Here is a 26,486-nt window from a genome sequence, read left to right on the forward strand (position 1 = left end):
ATGTTTTCCTTTTGTTTCCTCTCATTCTCTCCTTGAATCAAATTTCAAAGTCATAGAATACAGTCTTTGAAGCCCTTTTTTTTTTTTTTAGATCTAAAACATGTTATAATCCTGATGATGAAACAGTTTCTATTTTTGCTCATATAACTGTTTTGATTTTATTTTCTGCAAGTGTTTGGTCTCACAATAATCAGAATGTCCTGATTTTCTTGATAGGACTTTTAGGCAAATCAGAGATTGTATGGTATTCCCGAAAAGCCAGGGAATAGACCAGTCATTCGTTTAAATCCTGGCATTTTGAATTGGAAGATGTTAAAAGTCTATTATTCTTCAAGATCTTATAAATTCTGTGTTCAAATTAGTGGATTACTCACTATGATGGTTTAGTTGAAGTCATTTATTTTTTTCAGATTTCACTAATAGTGCATAAAAGAGCCAAACTTGTTTATATGGAGACAGTATAGTTTGGAATAGTGTAGAATTTGTTTTTGCTCAGTTGTCTTTGGTCTAGAAGAAGAAGAAACAAGCTTCATGTACATTAGAGACAAATAAAGCCACAGTGATTCGGAAGAGCAAGACAGATGATCAGCTAAAATGTGGATGAAATAATAAATATAACTGTCATGACCAATTGTAATCTCCAGATGGGAGATATGGGTTGATGTCCCTTACAACCTGGAAACTTTATTTTGAAGATTAATTATTTTTAGTGTTACAAGCCATTCTCCTTCATCAGATGACATCTCTAAGAAAGTATTTGCCCAAGTACTTGCTCCTTAGTTTAAAATACAAGATTTATAAATAAAAAATCAATTTCAGATTAAGCTTCTTTAATACATCATAATTATGTAGTTGTTCTTTCATACTATATTAAAAGTCTAAAGCATATAATATTTTCATAGAAATACATTTTTATTACATTTGAGCATTATTTAGGCCAAATAAGTTTTAGATAATCCTTTAGGCCACAGGCTTTAATGCATAGGGCAAATTAATTTATAACTATTACTGTAACTATAACTGCTTATGTATGTAGATATTGCTGCTCGAATATTTTTGTAAGTGCCTGGAAAGTATCTATAAAATAGACAACCCAAAAGTACATTGCTGCTCAGCATTGTTTGAATTGCCAAAAGTTGCAAATTCGCAAAATACAAATGAAGGAGATGTTTTTGTGAAATGCACACTTGGGTTCATTTAAATAGTTTAAAAAAGAATCTTGGGGAATAGAACTTTAAATAGAAAAGATTATTTGTTTATTTCCAAGGTACCCTTCTTTGTTTGTTTTCTGTCTTTAGCTGGAATATGCTGATACAAGACAGCTCTGCTTTTCCAGCTTGCTTGCTTGCTTTTTCTCATTCATTCATTCAGCAAATATTTACTGAGTTCCCACTGAATTAAAGATACTGTTCTAGCTACTGGCACTTTTTAGTTTACTAAAATTTCTGCCCTCATGAAATTTGACTTGTAGTGGGGAAAGCGAGATAATAAACTATAAACATTATTATTAGGAAAATTATGTGTTACAACATAATAAACGCAATGGAAAGAAAAAAAAATGTGCCAAATGGGAAAGCCACATGGCAATGGCTGACAGGTTTCAGCATTAAAGTTCCTTGTACAATCAATATTTTAAATTAAGACTTAGATTTTAGCACTATAACTTTTTCTGTAAGTATAGGAATCACTGAGTTTTCTTGTTTAGAAGACTTCACTAGTCACAATTAGATGATTTTTTTTATACAAACCCTAACTATTTCATAAGTTGTGTATCCTTATGTGGTATAGGAGAAATAAAAATGAATTCTGCCCCCCTTGAGAGAAAGAGTCTTCCCAAGGGCTTTATCATTTCAATTAAATAATTATAACCTTGTCATCTGAACTATGGAGGCTATGCAAACAGAGATCTTTACCTAGAAGCAGACAGGAGCTCTGACAAAAGATGGGATGTATAGCAAAGCATGTAGTACAGTAAAAGCATACTTTTAGTGCCAAAAAAGTGAAAAATTCTAAGGAACTTACAAAGACATTGAGTTCATCCTGGATTCTTTTTGCCCTGGTCCTTGTTCTCTGCCAGCTGTCAGCTAATTGATCTGATAAACTAATGCAGCACTGTGTCACTCAATTCTCCACTACATGCATGCCCTTTAAATTCAGGACAGTGCCTTAATCTGGCAGAGCAATTCTGCTGTCAAGAACTTCTTGCAGCATGGCTAGCTGATAGAGGAAATGTTGGGGAGAAAGGCAGCCTTGCTTGTACCTCTGAAAGAACATCATGTAAGTGGCTGCCTAATCTTTCTAGGTCTAGGATTTTTTTCTCCCCATCAAGGACATTCCACAACTCAAATTGTCTGTTTTGGTCTCATAATCCAGCTCTATGGTCTGTGTTTTTCAGATTGGCATCCTCTGGTATTGGCTTCCCCCGTGCTATAGATCAGGGATCAGCAGTCTATGACCCAGGGGCCAAACCCAGCCTGCCCTCTGCTTTTATAAATAAAGTTGTGTTGGCTCACAGCCAAGCTCCTTTGTTTCTGTATTGTCTGTGGCTGCTTTCACTCTATGATGGCAACGGTGGTGCTGAGTCTTTGAGACAGGGTCCATATGACCCACAAGGCTGAAAATATTTACCATCTGGCCCTTTACAGAAAAAGCTTGCTGACCCTTAATATAGCACATGCAAACAAGGGGGTGGAGGTGAGATTCTGCTAGGGAAATCACAGAAAACAGATACAGTCTCTTGTGTTTTAACTTTCAAATGCAGTCCCTCCTTAAGAGGGGTTAGCTTTTAGAGAAGATGGGAATTAGGAGTTTCACTAGAAGAGATGTGGTATCAACTGGACTGTTGATTTCCCCTTTCCTTTCCAGGTGACATTCATGTCTTTATATATTGCCCCTGAGGCAGAACTGCTGCCCTCATCTTGCATGCTCAGCAGGATACTGCTGGGAGTGACCCAAGCCTTAGTGAGACCCAAGTCTTGCTTAGCCGATAGTCCTGAACTTACTTCTGTATCCCTGGAGGCAAAAGATACTGTACTTCTGTGTCTTTTTAGTGCCTATAGTAGATTAGATATACAATATATGCTTTATACTCCTGATTTTCCCCCTACTCTGCCTTATACTATGATACACACGTATCCCGATCAGTAGAACAATCCTTTGTCATAACGTGGGCAGGATTTCTTGGTTTTGACTTTCAGTAGGAATATCTCCACAGTCTATTCCTTTGGATCCCCGTCCTTCAATCTTAAATGTGAGCATTACCAAGGGTCTACCCTTTGTCCTGCATAATTTTTCCTGAACAGTTCATATCTATTCTCACGGTTTCTACTCTTTCTTGAGTTGTGATCTTATTCTTCAGCTCTAGCCTCAAGTTTATTGTCTGTTGGGTGTCTCTAACTAGATTTCCCACAACTGTCTCAAACTCAGCATATTCAGAATGGAACTCATTACATCTATTCCCAATTTCCTGTTTTGGTTAATTATATAACTAATTAATGAACATATTCTCTGTTTTGGTTAATTAAATAAACATATTCTCTGCTTCTGTTAATTAAATAAACATATTCTCTGTTTTGGTTAATTATACGACTTGATATCTTCTTCTCTGCCACCATTCACATCTATTCAACCCCCAGTTCATGTTGATTCTGTCTGAATCACAGTCACTTCAACTGCCCTAGTTTTGGTATTTGTTGTCTCTCCCCTGCAGTAATCTTTTCAGTCATCCTGACTTCAGACTTAGTACCCTCCAAACCATCTTTATACCACTGCAAGATATTTCTTTCTAAGACCTAGGTCTCCCATTTGCAGCGACATGGATGCAATTAGAGATTATTATACTAAGTGAAGTAAGTCAGAAGGAGAAAGACAAATGCCATATGATATCACTTATATGTGGAATCTAAAATATGACACAAATGAACCTGTCTATGAAACAGAAACACAATCAGGGACATAGAGAAAAGACTGGTGGTTGCCAAGGGGGAGGCGGGTGGGAGAGGGATGGAGTGGGAGTTTGGGATTAGCAGATGCAAACTGGTATATATAGAATGGATAAACAACAAGGTCCTACTGTATAGCACAGGAAACTATATTCAATGTCCTGTATAAACCATAATGGAAAAGAATATGAAAAAGAATGTATATATATGTTTAACTGAGTCACTTTGCTGTACAGCAGTAATTAACACAACACTGTAAATCAACTATACTTCAATTTTAAAAATTTAAAAAATAATGATAAAACCTAGGTCTCACTGGGAGACCCATCTTCTCAGACCTTTAGTGGCCGCCCACGGGTGACAGTAAAGTCTAAACTATCACTTGGAAACCCTTGACAGTCTAATTCGCCCCCAACCACTCTTCTTTTCCTCTGCTTAGAATGCCATCATGTGCGCCATCGTCCTTTCACCTGGTGAAATCGTTTTCTTCCTTCAGGACTCCGTTCAGTGGTGACTTTCTCCATTACATCTTTCCTAATCTCTCCTCCTCAACTCCAAGGAGAATTCATCACTCCCTAGTTTGTATGCTTCCATCACGTGGTTAGTGTGATGTCACACTGCGTTCATTATAATTGGTGGTGTGCAGACCTGCTTTCTCCTTTATGCTGTGAGTTCCTCTGGAATAAATGTATCTCACCTGTCTGTGATTTTTGTCACACAGCAGAGTGTGTGGCACATAGTCACCAGCAGATATTTATTGATCCGTAACCATATTTGTAACTGGCGATCGTGCTCCTTGTGTGCTAGACATCTAATAATAAATGTCTTTTGTATTAAATGCTTCAAAGCCCTCTAGCTGTCTCCTTCCCCTTCCCCTGGCCTTCCTTGGCCAGTTTTTCCAAAACCTTTCATTATTTTAATGATTCTTTTGACTCTTCATCAACATTGATACAGCAAATATTTGACTGAAGTACTTAAACTTATCTACATTCACCCCATCACTCATCATTGTGAAATCCCAAAGTGACCTATATTTTCCACGTACATATAACTCTTGAGTGAGCTATCCAAAGGCACAGGAAGTACCTCGTGTTTACTGTTTTATTTGTACATTCTAGTATCCAGCCTCTCATTTGTCAGCATTACTTTGTGATTTACTGTTCCCTTATGACTGACTGTGACCCCTTAAATCTTCATTATTTATCCATGGCCAGCTACTCCCCTGCTTATGTCTCTAGGATGTTTTTCTGTTTATGGTAAAAATCATTACAGAAGGACTATTTTTCAAACATACACCTGATCTTTCTACCTTCTCTAAGTCTTGCCATCTTCAAAAACCCTTTGAAGGGAATAAAACTTTTATTTAGGGGAGTTGCTGCATTTTAAAAGAAGAAAAATAGTCGTTAAGTTTTACAGGATAAAATTTAGTCATGTTAAATTTCTTAAATATATCATAGTGTTGTATTTTACCTTTATAGTACTTAAGCATAAACATGCACAGTATGTAGAAAGTAACATTGAGATTTCATTGTAGTAGAGTATCTGTGAGTCAGAAAGGCATTATACAGAAGTTCACACTGAAAGAAGTCAAATCTAAAATACAACGTTTATTATTGCAAAGCTTTGTACAGGAAATAAAATCCAGTGTGTCTGTAAACTCCCTAAATCCCCTAGTAAGTTATTTGTCCAACATGTCAGGCCTAATGGCAAAATCCCTCTATACCAATAAATAAGGCAACTTAAGCAGAAGATTCATGATGAAGCCAGAAAACTCCTCTATAAATAATGGCATAGTATCCAGGGAGGAAGGAGGTAAAGGAGAGGGCAGTAGATCATTAGCATAGTAAGACAAGGATATTTCCATCAGTAAGGAAGCAGTGATATTTGGCCAAATCTAGGTCATGATCAAGGATATAATCACAAGTGGGATGGGTTTTACATTGTGGAATGTAGCTGCAATGTGCATATACAGATGGAATGGCTTGCTTCCCAGAATACAATCACCACCATGTAACAATGTCCTTATTATTTCTAGTTTTGAAAAGAGAATCTTAAAGCAGGATACCCTGGTCCTGCCCTCTATCCTATCCAAACCCAATTGTGAAGTGATCCACACTCTAATTTAATTTTCAGGTATTTTCACAGATCAACTCTTTCTGGCTATAGCAACCCCAGATTCAAGGGGTTGAATAACAAGATATTCATGTTATTTTTCCCGTTTTATGAACTACTGACTCAGACATACATACTTCTAGAGCCGAAATATCCTAGAATAGAAAGTGAGGAATTCCCCGTGGGTTTATCTCGTAACTCAGGCTCCTGGCATGTTTTCCAGAGCCTTTTAGCAGCTAAATAGCTATTCTTCAAATAGGTTTTTAGAGAAAGCAGGTTCATAACTTGACTTGGTTCCACTGCTTTGCCATTCTTACTATAAAATTCTTTTTAATTCTCAAACAGAGTTTCTCTTCTTAAAGTTCAAACGCAGGCACTGTTATTCTGCTTCTGGAAACCTGGAAGATATCAGATAAGCTTTGTCCTTTAAATAAATATCCACTTCCATGGATAGAGTTATATCCGTGTCCACGGATAGATAGAGTTATATCCCTTAATCCTGTCTTCCCTGAGCTTAGTTATCCATCTTTTTTTGGTTCGTGGTTTGGCATTTCCCAAACTTTCAGCATTTCCCTTATTCTTCATTAGAGTTCTCCTCAGGTTTTTATATATCCCTTAAACAAAGGAAGATCCAGATTTGTGAGGTCTGAGTTTATATAAATTGGGATGATCCATTTAGGAAAAAGAATATGAAAATATTTTTCTTTTGCAAACTTCACAAAAACACATGGGCAGGTGAACACGTTGCCAGCGCCCCTCCCCCACCCCATGCAAGTGAGGGGTACTGATGCCCTTGCTTCATTTAGCTTCATGGTGAATCTGCCTCTGCCCTTAGAGTTGTTCCTCCCATAAATTAAGCACAGCTCTTTAAAAAAGGCCAAACTGTCAAAAGAGATAAACCTAAGTCAGAATGTTGTTATCACACGTGCTAAGCTAGTATTTACACTAAATTAATCATCACTGTCTTCATTAATTAAGAAATACTTATTACATGCCGCCTTTGTATTAGATGCTCTGTTCAGCTTATACTTGAGTGCTTATCTGAATATATCATACATGAAGCAAACTAAACCAACACAGCGCCTGCCCTTTCAGATGCTGTTAAACTAAGCCAAGACTGAAGCAAATGTACATAAAGGAAATCTTTGGTTATCTGAATCCATGTTACATATTTAACATATATTAACATATATGAAAAAGGATGAGCGTATCTTGACGTGATGGTTAGGGAAGCAGTCCTTGGGGTCTCCAATTTAATCTGAGGGAAGAGAGGTTTAGAGGTATGCTCTCTCTCTTCTACTTAATGAAAATGACATTTCCCTTACCAACAATACAGCATGGAAGTGTCAGGTTCACTGCAGGACCGCTGTGACCTCTAGGGGCCGTCTTGCCATGCTTTTCTGTGCCTCATCAGCTTTCCTTTTTTTATTTGTGTTGCTTGGCTTCCAGTCATTGTTTAGTGTTATATATGTTTCTCTATGTATGAAAATTACCCTGATTGTTCAGACATCAATAAAGGGAAAGGTGCTACCCCATAATTACTGGAAGGCCATCTTTCTGTCAGTATCCTGGAAAGTGGGACAACAACTCATCAAACAATCACTTTCTTCTTAGAAGAGCACAGAGTTCTGACTGGCAATCAAGATGTCTTTGTGAAAAGTAAATTGAGCAAAACCATTTTCGTTTACTACTGTGAAAGAATTGGTGCCTTGTTAGTCCAAGACAGAATCTTTATTCGCAAAGAATTTGATTCCCTCCCATGTGACATTTATTCTCAATGATGACTGAAAAAAAAAAAGAGGATCTAGACTCTAGGCTCTAGAATACTATTTCAACTGACAGTCTAGGAGATTGACTGAAAGAGGACTAACACTCTAGTGCTTCTTTGGATGACCCCGAAGTGCCAGAAGCACAGGAGCCTTGTCTGTGATACTTTCGCTGATCCCCCTACATGGTAGTTACTCAATGAAAGTTTCCTGCTTCTCAGAGAAGGTACAAGTCACTGGGTGCAAATAAGGCTCCATTTGCCTTAGCTTTTTTGCTTCCTGGGCCTTTTCTTCCTTTCCCTGTCTTTCCCATCACCAAAAGGACAGAAAAATTATCAATGGCAATAAGCCCAGAGGAATTTCTAACACTTCATTAAAATTTATATATATATATATAAATTTTAATATGTATATGCAAATTTAATATATATATATGAACATTTTTTTGATGTGTATCTTCCCTCAGAAATAAGTTCAGTTAGGAATTAGTCAAATAGAAAATAATTAAGGGCATCAAGCAGACAGCATAGACACAAGAACATGCATAAATTCACTAGAAAAAGGTTTTTGATTCTTAGTGTTAGAGTACTAATCGTGAATCAGCAGTATATGAGGTATGACTATTTTTTAAAGACAAACCAGAAATGTGTAGAGTCAAAGGAATTTTACCCACATTGTTATCTTAATTGAAAGAAAATGACAGGGCTTCCCTGGTGGCGCAGTGCTTAAGAATCCGCCTGCCAGTGCAGGGGACACGGGTTCCATCCCTGGCCTGGGAAGATCCCACATGCCACGGAGCAACTAAGCCCATGTGCCACAACTACTGAACCTGCACTCTAGAGCCTGCGAGCCACAACTGCTGAGCCCACGTGCCACAACTACTGAAGCCCGCGTGCCTAGAACCCACGCTCCACAACAAGAGAAGCCACGACAATGAGAAGCCCGCGCACCGCAATGAAGAGTAGACCCTGCTTGCCGCAACTAGAGAAAGCCCGCGCACAGCAACGAGGACCCAACACAGCCAAAAATAAAAACAAATAAATAAATAAATTTATAAAAAAAAAAAAAGAAAGATAATGACGTTTCCCAAAATATTTTGAAAATGCCTGTTTTAGATTTGTCCTAAGGGTTATGTGGCCTGTGCTTTAGATCTTTTCAGGGGTACTAAGTCTTTGCAATTTGAGGGTAGATTTGATTTTTGAAATCAGCCAAAAGTGATATCGAGCCAAGTTTTATGAATAAGATGTATGGTCGAACTGGGTAACAAAATCTCTGGTCAAAAATATTGCGGATCTAAAATAATGAGAGTGATTTTATTTGATTCAGAGCTCAATTCTGAAAGAGGAGTTTCAATCACAGAGTAATGGTCCTCACCAAAATAAGTTTATGGCTTCCCAAGGTGGCCATTTGAAGGATGGGATTCCTGGTTTCAACAGATATATTGGAACCAATCTTACAAGTTTACAGTTGCATCTTAAAATGTTACAAAACAAATGCTATGATGTGTTGCGAGAATTAGAGCGTGGAAAACTGGGAATAGCCTTACTCTAGATATTGGTTAGCCCATCTTTTAGGGTATTTTTTTCCCAGCTTGGTTCATTTTTGGGGGTGGGAGAGACATACATATGAGGATGGAGAAACCTATAATTTAAAAAATAATGTCCAACAAGGAGAGAAGACCCAGGGGAAAACCTAAACATTATTAAATTTATAGAGAGGACTCTGTATGAGAGACTTGTTATTTTAGAAAATGATGTTGAGCGGCTTAATTTGGAGTCCAAACTAATTTTCCTAAGGGCCTCTCTTACCCCATCCCTCCTCCCAGCATTTAACCTACAAAGTCAGAAATTGCCCCACATTGCATTTGAGGATCAGCTTTACTTTTGTGGGACTCAGGCACCACAGTGCTTCCTAGGGACACCTTATACCTCCCTGATGAATTTTTTAAGGAAGATATTGACCAGGTTTCTATTTCTCAGCAGCCAATAGACAAGATATGGGCTTAAGAAACTGACAGCTTTTAATTAGACGTCAGGAAGTATTTCCCTTTAGAAGTGATTAAGTATCAGCATAGGTTCCTGCAGGAGGTCATTGAACCCTATTCACAGGCAGAGGACTGGAGCACATTTCTTGAGGGTCTTTCCTGTTCTGAGTGTATATTTCTACTTGTCAAGGTAATCTGATATTCTTTTCCAGGTCTCCAAGGTGCTTTTCAACCCACCCAAATTGGTCTCATCAAAAACCTAATTGATTGTGCTGCCTCTTGCATCTTCTAAGATGGTGACAGTAATAAGGCAGTAAACTCAGCTCTCGGAGCTGTAACATACCACTTGTTTTGCCCTTTCCCCCCACCCACCCCTCCCCAAGATGCTTTCCCATTAAAATATCTTATCAGTCACTTCAGAATTTTATTTTGTTCCTTTGGTTCAAAATAGAATTTTTTTTTAAGTTATAGATTAACTTCCTATAGGCGCCCAAAGCGCTTCGTAGATTTTAATCAAGTCGAGGTCCATAGAGGCATGTCAAACTCAATTGTTTTTCTTTCCCAGATGGAAAGAGGGATACTCCAATATCTACTAAGAAAAATACGTCTGCAGAAACTTGCAGCATTTGAAAACCTCTTCCATGCTCCAGATTGTCGATTAACTTCTAGCTAATCAGAGTTCAGCATTCTAATGGACTGCGACGGGAGAGGCAATTTTTCCTCCAACTTCAGATCCCATGTTTTTGCAGTTGTAAGGCAAATTTTAAAAGAAGGCCTTGGGGATTACATCCAGCCTTCATTATCGGTGCATGACCGCTTTGTAACCAACTGCAAGTTTAATATACAAGGAGATTTGCACATAACAGTCTTCTTTTCTTCCTTCTTCTCATTTTGAATAATTTACCTTTGAGATTCTCTTCACGACCACACTAGTGTGCAAAGATCTGTTTGTCTGTCAAACCTCCTGATATGTACAGCATGTGAAAGATGCATTAATTTTTTATTTGTTTCCTAAGGAGGCTGAACAGTAAGCTGGTTGTGCTGAATACAAGAGAGGGCTGCTTTAGTGAACATATCCCGGAATTCACTTAACTGGCTTCCTCTCCTGCAGCAGATCAGTTTCTTCTATGAGTCTCCCCTCTGCCAAGAGGGAGTCATTTATACAAATAAACTCAAGGAACTTTTCATCTAAACTTTCCTCCTGAACCTGAGACGGTTTGGTCTTAAACCAAAAGATCACTGGCAAAGCTGTGTGTTATGAATGTGTGTGGATCATGCAAATATCTCATTCAAAACAAAGATCTCCTTTTCAAAGTTAGAAAACATGTTTTCTTTTAACCTTGGAGGCTCTATGTAAACACTCATCTCTACACAAGTGAACTTTCGCTGCAGAGTGTGGCGCTATGTCCCTGTGACAAATGTCATGGATTTCAGCCCTCAGAAACACTAAGCATTGGCATTTTTAAGAAAATAAATGTAGAGGTCAGTGAACCACAACCTTTGGATGATTAGGAAAGAAACCCACCATTCGAAGGCGGGTCATGCTTATTTCAAGGCCACTCCGATTTTCCACAATAAAGAAATATGAGATGTGTAGGGAATTATGTGTAGAGAGGTTCTGGGTAATTTCATGTTTTGAGAATTCCCAGGCTGAAAACTATTATTATGTAAATCGACGAACTCCAGCTTCCAGTTCTTAGAAAATGAGAAGCGTATCTGAAGTTTAACTAGGTTTTGACCTTTTATGTTAGGAAGACTACAGTAGGGAAGAATGGAGCTAGGAAGTTCATTAGGGATTATTCTAGGTAAGGTCGTCAGGGAAGTCCTCACTGATTAGGAGACATTGAAGCAGAGACTCGGTAGCCCTGTCTGAGCGCAGAGAGAACACAAGTGGAAAGTCTCTGAGGGAAGTTGACCAGCGGGGATAGAACAGAATGACCCAGGACAAGTAGTGGGGGGACCAGATCATGTCAGGCCTTGTAGGCTGTTGGAAGGGCTTTTTTTCTCCAACTCTGAGTAGGAATAGATGGATTCTCTGACAAACAGACTGAGAGAAAGGAGGAGGAAGGAAGGACGGAGAATGAGCTGAGGACAGAGCTTTAGGGGAAGGTAAAAATTAAGGGTGGGAGAGGGCAGTGTAGTCGAGGAAGGAAGGAACATAGCATCTCTGGAATCTAAGAGGGCAGAACATATCTATTTTGTTTGATTTGGTTATGTAGCCTATATCTCTGTGATTCATACCATAGTTACTTAGGTTAGTGAGCACAACTTAAATCTCCATCTAACTACAGTATCAGTACATATGTTCGGTGTCTATTACTGAGACACCTAAGCACTCGAGCAAGCTAATCAAGGTTTCAATTACCCCAGTGAGAAAGTTAGACTTCTCAGTTACAATCACAGTTGACTGGTTGATGAAGTATTCATGAGATCTTGCATAAGAGGAATTTTATAGGTCGCTTGCACCGTAATAAGTGGAAATATCTGGGAAAGAAAAAAAGTTCAGCAGTATTACGGTGCTGATAGAGTCTTCAAAGGTACTGACTCTCAGTGTGGTTGCTGCAGCTGAAAATTCTTTGCCCTGAGCATTTGTCATGACTCCTTCAATCCAACATGCCCTCTAAACACAGTGAAACTAGAGAAAAGGAACATCTAAAGTTGTTTGATGTTAATTAAAGAGTAGGATTCTTTCCTTTTTTTAATGGAAAGCCATAAAATTTGTGCCCAAACCACTGCTACCATCTTATGTAGGTTTTTCTCTAATCATCTGGTAGTTCAGTTCTTTGTTCAAATGCTGAAAAATTCATCTCGGCTGACATTGTCTCTTCCCATTTGTAACCTGCCATGATCATTCTCAAATGGGACTGACAAAGACCTGGAAGAGTAGATGAGTCCAGATTTACTATGACCTTTGGTATTCTTTAGGATTTTCACCCACTTGTACTAACAAATAGGGACCTCGGCCCAAGTTACACATCAGTGGTGGTAACATATATTGGGATCTGTGTTTCCCAGTAACCCTTACCCTTGGTTACAGGCAAGTGCAGCAAATTGCAGAAATGTCTAGCAGCAAGAACAATTCAAGCAAAGAATGTGGTAGGTATCTACCTATATGAAGCAGAGTAAATGGGAAGGAAGGAGAATTTTGCTAAAGAAAATTTTTTTGGAAAATGATGAAAAGGCATCATACATAGAATTGCCTTTCCTTTTCATCGTCATGCTCAGCACATCTCTGGGACAAGGAAAGGACATTGCTGCTCTAGCCCTAGTTCACTGGTCTGGACCACCTTTCCATCTCTACCTTTTTTGCCTCCTGTTATGCCTGGAATTAAATGAGAACCCCAACCAGCAAAAAGGTTATAATGTTCATCTTCTCTTCTCTTTGAAATCCTCCGGTAGATGGTTTTCCAGCAGAACCAGCAGCCTCCTATGGGTCAGATGGGGAAAGTTTAAGAAAGTTTCGCGAGGCCTGGGGTAGAAGACTGAGTGTAGACTAATTCTCCTTTAAGCAGACCAAGTGAATGTGACATTCTGAGATAAATACTCACAAAAGAAAGAAAAGCAAACTTATTTCCACATCAAATGGCATGAGAGTATGTGCTTCATTTTCTCAGGGAGATGACAGAACTAACTCCAGATGTTAAACAACAAACAATAACAGAAAAAAAAAAAAAAAATCCACTGCCTTCCCCCAGGAAACTTCATCCCTCTGTTTTTGCCACAATCTCATAAGGTGTGTTGAACCTTAAGTAAGACGATGCGTGCATTTCATTATTAGTCTACATAGCAAAGTGTTCTATGATGTTTTTGTTTCTTAGATTTGTCAAATACAGTATATAAACCCCAGAATTTTCCCCCAAAACTTATCGTTCATTCTATCTATATCTTTTTTCTCATGGCTCAAGAAGGCAACTTCTGTCATCTGTTCAAAGGTTTGGGGTCTGAGAGAGATTGTGTGTTTCATTTCTTCATAGTTTTAACTGATATTGTAAGATTTCCATATCAAAAAGGAGTCTTCCTTCTCCCCAGTGCACATGAGCATATGTGAGCCTGCTCCTGGGCTAGAGGAAATGGAGTGCAGATCCTGAATTGGTACTGCCCAACTGTGGAATTATATAATAATAATAACCAGCCCATTTACTGCATACTTTTTCTATGTGCCAGGCACTGTGCTTAATTGCTTTCGATGCAATATCACATTAAATCACAGACCAACACTGTGAAGTACAGTTATTTTGTAGATCAGCAGAGCAGGCTTAACACAGTTAAGTAAGTGACCCAAAGTGATAAAGCATGATGGCCGCTAAGCAGCTAAGATTTAAACCGGATCTCTCAGCTCCTAAAGGCCATCCTGTGTTCACAAGGGTATGCTGCTCTACTCAGAATGTTTGGATTATGGGTCCTGATTTGAGAGGAACAAAATAAATAGGGCTCTTTCCCATTATTTTTACTCTGGGCATAAAATTCCTGGGTCAGGAAACTTTAGAAATCTTATCAACAAGATGCATTAAAAAATGGAGCCTTAGAATCATCATACCTATCTAAGAAAGATAGAAATGTACAGTATCCAGGTCAGCACTTCTTTGATTTAAATTTTAAGTGTTCTATGTTACTTTAAAAGAGGTGATTAAGAGAAACAATTTCAAATTCTAAAAAGGTTAGCATAAAACAGAAAGAAGGTAAAAGAAAGTTCCAAAAGCACTGTTTGAATTAAAGCTAAAAGAGGATCAGGTCCTAGGACAGTTCAAGATAAAAGGTGTGGAGAGAATTTCACCTTTTTCATTGAGTTTTCATTAAAGAATAATCTCTCGGTGACTCACATTTAGTGTGTAAAAAATTTTCAATATAATACGTATCAGGTTTCTTTATATTGTTGCCAAATGATTTGACTCAGTATCATCTGCGAATCCTTCTAATATCCCTGATGTATGAAGAAACACTCAGGGGCATGATCACAGTGTGCCTCTGGCACCAATGTTGCCAATTTGTTCACCAGGATATTTCCAATACATTCTTTTAAGGTTATGTGACTCTCTTCTAACACAGCTTCCGATACTGAAATGAATCACAATCTTGACAAGTGTATTCACACAGGTACCCAGGATGATCCAAAACTCAAAAGAGAAAAGAATAAATTTCTAGGTTTTTTTTTCATGAGTGCCAAGTGATGGTGATATATATGGATTTTTAAAATTACCTTAGGTGCCAATAATATGGTACAGTTATAAATTATGTTCAGTATGCTTATGAGGGTAGATGGTGTCAAGATGCTACATTTCTAGTCCTGGGTCGCATCCTCATGTCTTCCAAAAAAGAGGGAGGGGGTTGTGCAGAATAAACTATTGAAAACACATGAGGTCATGTGTGCTTAGTGTTTAAACTTTCAGATGTTTCTTTTACACATAATAATCACTGCCATCATGTATTGAGCATTTCTCTGTACCAGGCATCATCTTCAGTGTTTTATATAAACATTATTTCCCTTAATCTATTTAACAACCAAGCTATTTCAGTAGTAGTGTCTCCATTCTACAGATGTGGAAACTAAAGCTCAGAGAAATGAAGTAACTAACTTGTTCAAGGTCACACAGCTTTTAGGATAAGTGATGGGAGTTTGGATATGAAACCAGGTTAAGGTGACTCCAAGATCCATTTTTCTTCCTAATTGCTCCACTTCTCCATCCCTCAAATATACTTCGGCTTCCAGTGAGATCACAGTGCTCGCAAAGTGCTTCTGAAGTCAGCACTGGGATAAAAAGCCATTGAAGGCAATGGGAGTAAGGAAAGGGTCTTGGTGGGAGGTGGTTTTTGTTTTTAAATATCACGAGGTTGGAAGATGCTGGGTTTGTGTAGACCTGACATGAAAGAAGCTGGCATCTGAGCCCCTTGGAATTTTCGAAACCAGTTTCATCCATTTCGGAAAGCTTAGTTGGAATATATGAGAGGTCTTAGCATTTACATGAACTTTTTTTTTTTTTTTTTGCATATGACATTTTTAGTCCATAGGTCTCATTTGTTAATTATGCACAACAAGGGAAATAAGATTTGTAATTTATTCATATTTTTCAGTAAGGCAATAGAGTCTTACAATTAGTGAGAGACTTAAAATGAGGTTAGTGAATACATTTTGCAGTAAATCCTAGAGACAATTTTTGTTACATTTTGCTCCTTCTGTGCTTTTTCCTGACTCTTGAAAAACAGATACGCCAGTAAAACAGACTTCTTTTTCTGTAAACATTTCTTATCTTGTATGAGGTTACTACCAAAAAACTTTCTCAATTAGCAGCATCCTTTTAGCAGAACACAGTTCTATACATTGACAGAATCTAATCAGCTGGCATTCCCAACGCTAAGAAATAATGATTGATGCTTACTTGAGAATCATGGTGAAGTAGAGGAGTTAGCATTTTAAAATGTTTAGTGAGGCTCAACAAATATACAGTGTTGTTAACCACAGTCAATTATTTAAAGTATTTTTTTAAAAAAATTCTGAGCTCAAATTTGCTCCTGTTGCTTTTATTCTTTTAATCATTTGGGTTTTGTTTTATAGGAATTAGGGTGAAAAGAATACATCCCATCCCTCAAAAGGGTTCTCTCCCCATCAGCTTTCACATTTTTTAGAGAGTTAAACAAAGTCTTGAAATTTCCTATCTTGCTCTCTGGTAAAACTAAAGGTTGTTGATATGAAACCATAGTTAAGATTTCCCTTTCTCTTTTTAAATTTATTTCTTAAGGAGAGAAAAGTAAACAGGCATGTGTTTCCCATCCCTAATTTCCTAAAGCCAGAGTCAAAGAGTGAAACCACCAAGAGGAATAGGATGTTCTTTTTAGGCCTTCATGAGGCCTCTTCATGAAGACAGAATTGGTGATATCAGAACTAAATCTTACTCCACAGTCTGTGTTGCTTGAAAAATATATGCCTTTGTAGATGCATTCATTCATTTCTATTAATGCCAAACCACAGAAATTATTTTCCTCTTCCGTTTCGGTCTCTTCGGGATTGCACATGCCATTTCAAATTGTGTGATTGTTTTGTAGTTAAATTTATTCCTAAAACATTTAAGGTGTGAACTGATGAACCTATTACTTGGTCTGTTTCATTGTTTATAGTTTTACATTCATGGTGTTTTAGTAGTGCCAGTTGCAAGTCTACCTTTCATATAGAAATTTAACCTATTCACATATGCCAAATTTCTCTACTAGCGATTCAGTGATATTGTTGACTGATTTTCTTCTACCCCAAATTGCATTAGTTTAGATTTTTATATAAACTATTTTTTTAGTTTTACTCTATTTTTAAGAAAGAAAAAGGAATGAAATGTGAAGAATGCTACAGAAATAGTATGATTCAAGTCCATGAATCACATAATGCTTATCAGTGATCTATATCAACATTTCTGTTCTCAAAATATAGTTTAGATTTGGGCTTTTTTGTGTTTTTATAATTATTCTACTGTCTTCATTACATAATCTTAGTCTATAAAAGAATGCTTATAAAAAATCAACAGTCTTGGGAATAGGATTGCCAAATTTATCACATAAAAATACTGAATGCCCAGTTAAATTTGAATTTAGATAAACCATGAAAAAATCTTTTGTTAGCAATGTGTCCCAAATATTACATGATTTTTTTAACATAAATATATCCCAAGTATTGTATGGATAATGAATAATTTTTAGTATCAATGTGTCCCACATATCGCATGAAATTTTTTAGTGTAAGTATATGCCAAGTATTGAATAGGATATACTTACACTAAAAAAAATGATTCACGGTTTATCTAAATTCAAGTTTAACTGAGTGTCCTGTTTTTTATCTGACAACTCTACTTGGAAGGCATCATGGTAATGTGAGTGAACATATGTGCTTCTGGTACTTAAGTAGCTGTGTAGCCTTGGGCATCTCACTTAACCTACCTCAACCTAAGTTTCAGCATCTGTAAAATGAGAACAAATACTAGGTTTTCTATAAATATTTGAAGTTATTTACTTAAAACACCTGGCACATAATAAATTTCCATTAAACACTAGCTGTTATTATCAGAACAAGGAAGAAATACAAACGCAAGTTACCAGTTTTTTCCATCTTCATAATAAATGACAGCACTCAGCAGCTAAATAGCCCATTAGATTGATAATGGAAGAGTGCACCTGATCTCAGGTAGCCTCGGCCTGCAGCGGCTTGAAGCAGGCTTTCGGTTCCCGGCCAGAGATTGAGGTCGGGTTTCCTTTGGCCAATCCTTTTGATTTGCCTGGTTCAGAGTCCCTATTTGGCTCAGGATCCTCCCCTGTGTGCGCACGCGTCTCTCAGCCAAGATGGATTCTACCGAAGAGGCCTGTGGGTAGTTGGCACCACTTACTATGGGGTGGCGCCCCCTCCCTTTTTGACCTCCAAGGAGCTTTCTAGTTGGGAAGGTTTCCTTGACTTTGAGAATGAGAAAAATGTGGTCTCCTATCTTCTAGCTGGGCAGGGCCCAGCCTCCTCTCTCAATTGTCCTGCTATTCTCATCTTGGAGTATCGGTCCACAGAGAACGAATCTCCAATTGCTTCCCCTGGGTTGCAGGGGGTGGCCCAGCTACCTCCTGCCTCACACCCAGATGTTTGTTGATTGTTTACTAGATCAGAGATTTGACTGATAATAAAATGTACACAAGCATTAACCTCCCTTCTCTCCTCTGCTACTCACCTCCTCTCATGTTACTTACCAAAGATCATGCAACTTGTTAATATCAGAGCCTGAATGTATGTTGCTTTTTGCACATTGTCTTTTTATTCTAAGTTACAATTTTATTTCAATCCTGCCTTTTTCAAACATCTACTTTTTAAAATTGTATTAATTTTTATTGAGATATAATTTACATATCATAAAATTCACCATTTTGCAGTATACAATTCAGTGGTTTTTAATATGTTCATAAGGTTCTGCAACCATCACCACTACATAATTCCAGAACATTTTCATCATGCCCAGAAAGAAACCCCATTCTCATTAGCAGTCACTCTGCATTCCCCTCTCCTCCTTCCCCTGGCAACCACTAATCTACTTTGTCTCCATGGATTTACCTATTCTGGACATTATATATAAACGGAATCATAACCATATGTGGCCTTTTGTGTCTTCTTTAACTGAGCGTAATATTTTAAGGTTCATCCATGTTGTGGCATGTATCAGTACTTTTTTCTTTTTATGCTTGAATAATATTCCATCATATGGATATATATGTACCACATTTTGTTTATCCATTTATCAGTTGGTGGACATTTGGGTTGTTTCCACTTATTGGCTATTAGAAATGATGCTGCTAATGAACATTCTTGTACAAGTTTTTGTGTGAACACGTGTTTTCTTTTGTCTTGGATATATACCTAGGAGTGGAATTGTTGTGTCATATTATAACTCTATGTTTAGCATTTTGAGGAACTCAGACAGTTTTCCAGGATGACTCATTATTTTACATTCACACCAGCAATACAAAGCATTCCAATTTCTCCAATTCTTCATTTATTATTATCTGTTTTGTTGTTTTTTATTATAGCCATCCTAGTGTTCATGAAGTGGTACCTCACTGTGGTTTTGATTTGCAGTTCCCTAGTGATTAATTATGTTGAACATCTTTTCAAATACTTATTGGCTCTTTATCTTCTTTGTAGAAATATCTATTTAAATCCTTTGCCCATTTTTAGTTGGGTTATTTGTCATTTTATTGTTGAGTAGTAAGAGTTTTTATATATTCTTATCAGATATATGATTTGCAGATATTTTCTCCCATTCTGTGGGTTATCTCTTCGCTCTCTTGACAGTGTTCTTTTTTTTTTTTTTTTTTTTTCTCCCTTTTGGCCGCCCCTCACAGCTTGCCTGACCTTAGTTCCCCAACCAGGGATCGAATCTGGGCTCCAGCAGTGAGAGTGCCGAGTCCTAACCACTGGACCCCCAGGGAATTCCCTTGACAGTGTCCTTTGATGGATAAAAGTTTTTGGTTTTGACGAAGTCTTATTTATCTATTTTTTCCCTTTGGTTGTTTGTGCTTTTGGTGTCATCCACATTGTCTTTCTTCCATGAAGAATAAAACAAACACTAAACCCTGAGAAGAGAGACATGAGTTATTTTCCCAACTTTGCAATTACATAAATATGTGACCTTAGGCAAGTATTTAAACTCATTCAGAACCCAGTTTCCACATCTGCAAAAAGAAGCTGGATTCAGCAGAGCAGACGATTTGCAATTTTGGGTGAATAAATTAATCTCTATGAAACCCCCTATGTTAGTGGTTCTCAACCTGGGTAACATTTGGCAATCTCTGGAGACAATTTTGGTTGTGAGAACCGGGGAGGGGTGCTACTGGCATCTAGTCAGTAAAGATCAGGAGTGCTGCTAAATACCTTACAAGACACAGGGTGCTCCCACAACAAAGAATTCTCTTGCCCCAAATGACAATAGTGCTGAAGCTGAGAAACCCTCTTCTAAAATTATGACTCTATTATTCAAATTTATTTTAAGTGGTAGTCTTTGAGTTTGTCTGCAGGAGCCAGATTATTTTGTGCTCTTAGCCTAATGTTAGATGTACTAGTGTTACAGGGGCAGGAGAAGGGGGAGGTACCAATAATTCTTGCAAGTCAAGAGAATTTTTTTGAAAGTGTTTTCAAGGCTTTTAAAAACTATTATTACCTTTTAATATGAAGAAAAAATATTTCAATATAGACACCTCCAGGCCAAGGCTTGTAGATGTATTCTTGTTATTGAGTCCTTTTCTTTAGGGTTTCTGGAACAAAATAGCTTTTGTGAGATAGTTGGTACATGCTGTGAAGTATGTTTGATGAATCATAAGAGGAAAAAAACCCAGAACAACTTGATGGAAGGAACTTGTAGTCGGTGTGTCTCTGCATTAGTGATTTCTCTAAAATGACTATTCTCTAAAATACTATTAGTCCAGCAGAACAATTTACTCCAGCGTTCTCCCATACGGTCTACTGGAATGTACTGATTACCTTGAGTTCCACAGATAATCTATCCAAAATAAAACAGACAATAGCTTGAAATATGCTTCAGCACTCAAAGATCTAGGCATGTAAAAAGCTATTAAACGTGCAGGTATTTCTTTCCTATAATAATATGGCTGATTGTTTCATGCCCTGCACCATTAGATGGAATGGTGACCACCTCCGCCACACCCACCCACCACTATCATTGTCGTAGACAAAGTATTCTATGTATTTTATAAATGTATCTCATTTTTCTTACAAAAATCTTATCACGTAGTTTAAAAAAAACATTTTTCAGATAAGGGGAAAATGTAAAATAGAGTTGTACAGTACCTGCTAAGCCATATTTCCCTATTAAACTTTTTCTTATGTATCAAAACTATTTCATATTTCAACCACAGAGACAATATGTTTATTGTTAAAAAATCTGTGAACATTCATGTTTCTAATTTTCTAGCACCCCAGGTAATAGCAGTTAAAGCCTGAGTTACAAATAATTTTTTTTCAAGAAGAAATATCTTATGATTATTTCTTTCTCTCAAAAGTATATGAATGTACCTCGAAGCTGCTATAATACTTTTCCAACTCTGAGCACCCACACTTGTGTATATAGAATTTTAATATTGCACAACTCCTCCAATATATACATAATGGAAGAATTTTTGTTTAACTTTGTTTATTTGTACAGGAAGCAGTGAAAGAAAACAACAAGAGAAAAGAAATGGAAGAGAAGACTAGGAGGGCAAAGCTTGCAAAAGAGAAAGCTGAACAAGAAAAGTTAGAACGCCAGAAGAAAAAGAAACAACTCATTGATATAAACAAAGGTATGAAGTGCTTCCATTTTTTAAGAAAGAGGTATGAAGTGCAAAATAATTGCACTTAATTATTGATAATTTTGAATTATAAAGTGAATAATGGTTTTGGTAGAAAATTCACAATATTATTAGTTATTTGTATCAAATGTCTTTCATGTTATTATCTGTATTTCTTTTCATCCTGCACTGAACACAGGCTTTTAGATAACCAATGCAAGGTAATATGTTGTTGCAACACTCTTTTTTTCTTCATTTATTTTACCAAATCATATTATGTTCTGGATGAGGCAGTGGTAAGAGAAGAAGAGAGTGAGATGAAAAGAGAAACACTGGTCTGGGGAGATGAGCCTTATGGCTCTAATTTTATTTTGTTGACACATGTCTGTTGACAGTACAGTAATAATTAACACCCTCCCTTGGGGGCTTGAACATTTCAAGTCATAATGGATATTGACAGCACTGTTATAAGTTGCAAAAAAATAGGGAGAAGCACCTTGTCCAGCTGTGAGCCTACAAACAAAATGCTGATATATCCACATAGTATAAAGTAAGTTGTTTTCTTGGTTAGCAAGAATGACTGTATATTAAAGGTGGATTTTTTTGGTTTCGTTTGGTTTGGTTTTCTTTTTAAAGAAGAGAGGGTAAGGAAAGAAAGTGATCAGCACCAGGTAGCTGCAACTTAAGAATGCAAAAGCATAGCCTTTGCCACTGAGGGTTAGAGAATTGAAAAACAAAACAAAATCTGAACAAGATGCAAGATAATATGATTAATATGGACCACCTATTTCTAAGTATAATGATATTAAAAATTGCAAGCACTGTATAATGTTGACTGTGTGCCATATTTTAAGTAAGTTAATCTTCATAACATCTCTGTTAGGTAGGTACTATTATTATCTCATTTTACAGATGAGGAAACTGAAACTCATAGAAATTAAGGAACTTGCCAAGGTCACACAAATGGAAGTATAAGCAGCAAGATTAGAATCTAAGTAGTCTGGCGATAGAATCTTTGCACTTATAAATGCCATTGTCAAATAATAATAACAATAACAACAACAGCAACAGCTAACATATAGGACTTACTATGTACCAAGAACTGTTCTAGGAATTTTATGCATTTGAATATATTTAATCCTCATAAAACCCTGGTAGGAGGGTGCTACTATCTCATTTTTAGATGAGGAAACAGGCACAGAGAAGTTAAGTGAGTTGCCCAAGTTGACAAAGATAGTAAGAGGTAGAAGCAAGATCTGAGCCTAGGCAGTCTGTGGCCAAAGTTAATTATTAATTATTATTACGTATTTTTAATCATTGTCAGTTACTCTGTAGTAATGTCTGTTAATGGTGACTCTTCTGAAATAATATCTATACCATTCTTCTTCATATCTCTAAAATACATACAATTTTTCAGGAATTGACTGCAGTTTATCTTTTTACCCAGGAAATAAATATAACATAATTTTAAAAGATGAGAAAAGTATATAGAAGGGATACAACAAGGTCCTACTGTATAGCACAGGGAGCTATATTCAATAGCCTATTAAAAACCATAATGGAAAAGAATATGAAAAAGAATATATATATATATATATATTTTAATAAATGGCTATGATTTACTCAGGGGAAAATGGAGCACGACAGTACTTGTAAGCCACTACACAGATGTGCGGACATCCCCAATTTTATAAGTGAGGCAGAATCTCAGTGCAACATTTGGGTCTTGCGAATACAAACACACACACACTCACACATACTCATATACACACACACTTCAAGGTACCCACCTGTAATACTGAAGGTGTGGAGACTGAGGTGTTTTTCACTCCAGTGTTTCTTTGCTGATTCATGCCCACTCCATAAAATCCGTGTTAAAGGCGAGGTCTTTCCCCGAACCTAATTATTTTCTGTCTCCTTGGATTGGGTGGGACATGTCTCACTCAATTAGGAAAAGTACTAGAGCACAGTATTTGTAGGAAGTTCTCGCTTAATAGGTGATGGAGTCAGTAGAACTGTGCTGAATGTTAGTTCCCTTACGTGCATGAAGGAGTACTGAGAGAAGAGGCTGGAAGAGGTACGGAACAGACTGTGCATTCACTTGGCTATGCTAAGGGTCTTACCCTGAGAGCTGTGGGAAACCTATGAATGTTTCTAAATGGGAAAGTGATATGCTTTTTTCTTAGAAAGATCATTTTGACAGAAGCATAGAGAATGGACTGGAAAGGGAACAGCCTGAGACAACAGAGGTTAAGAGGTTATCATTGTCCTGACAAGAGATGATGGTGGCCTGAACTAATGCAGTGGTAGTGAGGTTACAGAAGTCACCAGTAAGAGGTGTATTAGATTCTCTAGGTTGTGGATATGCAGAGACAGATCTATTTTAAGGAATTGGCTTGCGTGATTATGGAAGCTGGCAAGTCCAAAATCTGCAGGGTAGGATGGCAGCCTGGAGACCCAGGGAAGAACCAGTGTTGCAGTTCAAGTCCAAAGGCAGTCTACTGGTAGAATTCCCTCTTGCTCAGGGGAGATCAGTTTTTTGATCTATTCAGGCCTTCCACTGATTAGATGAGGCCCACCTACATTACAGAGGGCAATCTGCTTTACTCAAAATCCACTGATTTAAATGTTTATCTCACCCAAAAACACCCTCAGAAAAACATCCGGAGTAATGTTTAAACAAATATCTGGACACCATGGCCCAGCCAAGCTGACACATAAAATTAACCATCACCAGAGGGTTGTTAAAAGGTAGAACTGACTGACCCTGATGATTTTAGATGTGGGAATTAAGGGAAGGAAGCATTAAAGAAGGTGGTACTCTTCATAAAGAAAAAACCGTTCAAGAATAGAGCAGACTTCATCAGGAGGGTTACAATGATTAGTGACATTTTGAACCTGTTTCATTTTCAGAAACCTTGTAAAGATGGGAAATGTCTAAGAAGCCATTGTGTGTGTGCATATGAAACTCAGGAAAGAGGTTTGGACTAGACAGACAGACTTGGGGATCATTGATTTTTGATGATTAAAGTTAGGGTATATTAGTTTGCTAGGGCTTCTGTAACAAAGTACCACAAACTGGATGGCTTAGGACAACAGAAATTTATTGTCTCACAGTTCTGGAGGACAGACGCCTGAAATCAAGGTGTAGGCAGTGTCCTGCTCTTTCTGAAGACACTAGGGAAGGACCCATTCCAGGCCTCTCTCCTAGCTTCTGTTAGTTCCTTGACTTGTGGCAGTATAACTTCGATGGTCACATGGCATTCTCCCTGTGTGCACGTCTGTCTCTTCACATGGTGTTCTTTTTATAGGACACCAGTCATGTTGGATTAGGGGTCCAACCTAGTCTAGTTTAAATTCACCTTAATTAATTACACAATTTATCTTATAATGTATGAGTTTGAATGAGATCACAGGGTAAAGTATAAATCAGAAGTTCTGAAAGTATTTGGTCTCAGAACCCATTTACACTCTTAAAAATTATTGAGGACCTCCAATACCTTTTGCTTATTTGGGTTATATGTATTGACATTTATTATATTAGAATTTAAGCAGAGACATAGTAAATAAAATTATTTAAGAAATAATTTTAAAAGTAATTATTTATTAATTCTATTAAAATAAACTATTATGTGTTAAATAACATTTTTTTATGAAATGTAGCTTTATCTTCCAAAATCTCCCCTTCAAAAAACTTAGTAAGAAGAGAAAAAAATAGTGTTGTAAATCTCTTCAAAATCTGGCTTAATGAAAGACAGCTTGATTCTCATACCTGATTCTACATTCGGTCTAATGTGATATCGTTCATCATGTAGCTTCTAGAAAGCACTATACACTCATGAAAGAATGAGAGAGAAAAAGGCAAAAATGTGTCAGTATTCTTATAAAGATAGTTTCGACCTTGCAGATCTGAAATGATCTCAGGTCTCCACAAGTTCCCAGATTACACTTTTGAGATTCTCTGGGGTGAATAGTGAAAAGAGGAAGGAGTCAAGACAGAGTCTGTCCAGTTTTGTGCCGAGAACATAATCTTGTTCCCACATCACACTGCCCCCCTCCCCGACCTCCACCCCAAGTATGTATCAAGCTTTCACTATTTCCTTAAAAACATACCTACAATAGAAAGAAAAAAAGAAAGAACCTATTTTGATTGTGTCTATAATATGTATATATTTTCATTCGCCAAGATTTGATTGATGACCTCTTCAAACATCATTGAAGGCATAGTATATAGATCCAAATAAGTTTTTTATGCAAATGCTTAGCTGAGTGATCTGAACACAAAAGACAGACTTTAAAATAGGATTAATCTTTTGTATATTCTTACCATATCTCTATTTACAGATCAATTAAATAATAAACTTCACCATTAGGTTCTTGATTTGTGGCCCGTATGTGGCAAGTACTTATTATTATTATTGTTATTTATTGTAACATTATTTTACACTTAAGAGTATATGTTTGTTAGTACTTATAAATATGTTTTAAAAAGAGATCCTTCCATTGAAATTGTATAGTCTTAAGAAGACAAAAAGATGCAGAAAAGAAAGAATAAGAACAGAGTTGGGTAATTGGGTGTCAAGATGGAGCTCAGTGTCAGTGAGTTTCTTAGTATCTTGTAAAAGATGGTGTTGTTAACTAGGTGGAAGTCAGCTGCAGATATTCTGAGAGCCTGGGAGGAGGCATGATGGAGCTACGTAAAAGGTGAATCCATGTTAGAAATGAGAATGAGGTGCCATAGAGAACTTTTAAATGTGTCCAACTAGAATGGTGTTATCCACTTTCCACTGAAAGAGAACTGATATAGAACATTTGATTGCCATTGTGAGATACATATAATTTAAACTGTAGAGATAGTTCATGCACATGTGACTGGAGATACATCCCATT

General features: G+C 37.2%; 1 protein-coding gene across 6 annotated transcripts in view; it reads left to right on the forward strand.

The window, feature by feature from the left end:
* The window catches only part of DIAPH2 (diaphanous related formin 2), an 860,940-nt gene that overhangs the window by 647,714 nt on the left and 186,740 nt on the right, over nucleotides 1–26,486 (forward strand). For 5 of the 6 annotated variants that reach the window (XM_082377062.1, XM_082377061.1, XM_082377060.1 and 2 more), the window contains one exon: nucleotides 21,473–21,608. In XM_082377062.1, coding sequence (XP_082233188.1) covers nucleotides 21,473–21,608 — 136 coding nt within the window. Of the gene's footprint in view, nucleotides 1–4,380; nucleotides 17,349–21,472; nucleotides 21,609–26,486 lie in introns of those variants that run through there. The other variant, XM_082377063.1, reaches the window with a different exon arrangement.

Source organism: Balaenoptera borealis, assembly GCF_965194805.1.
Source record: "Balaenoptera borealis genome assembly, chromosome: X".
Classification (NCBI taxonomy): domain Eukaryota; kingdom Metazoa; phylum Chordata; class Mammalia; order Artiodactyla; family Balaenopteridae; genus Balaenoptera; species Balaenoptera borealis.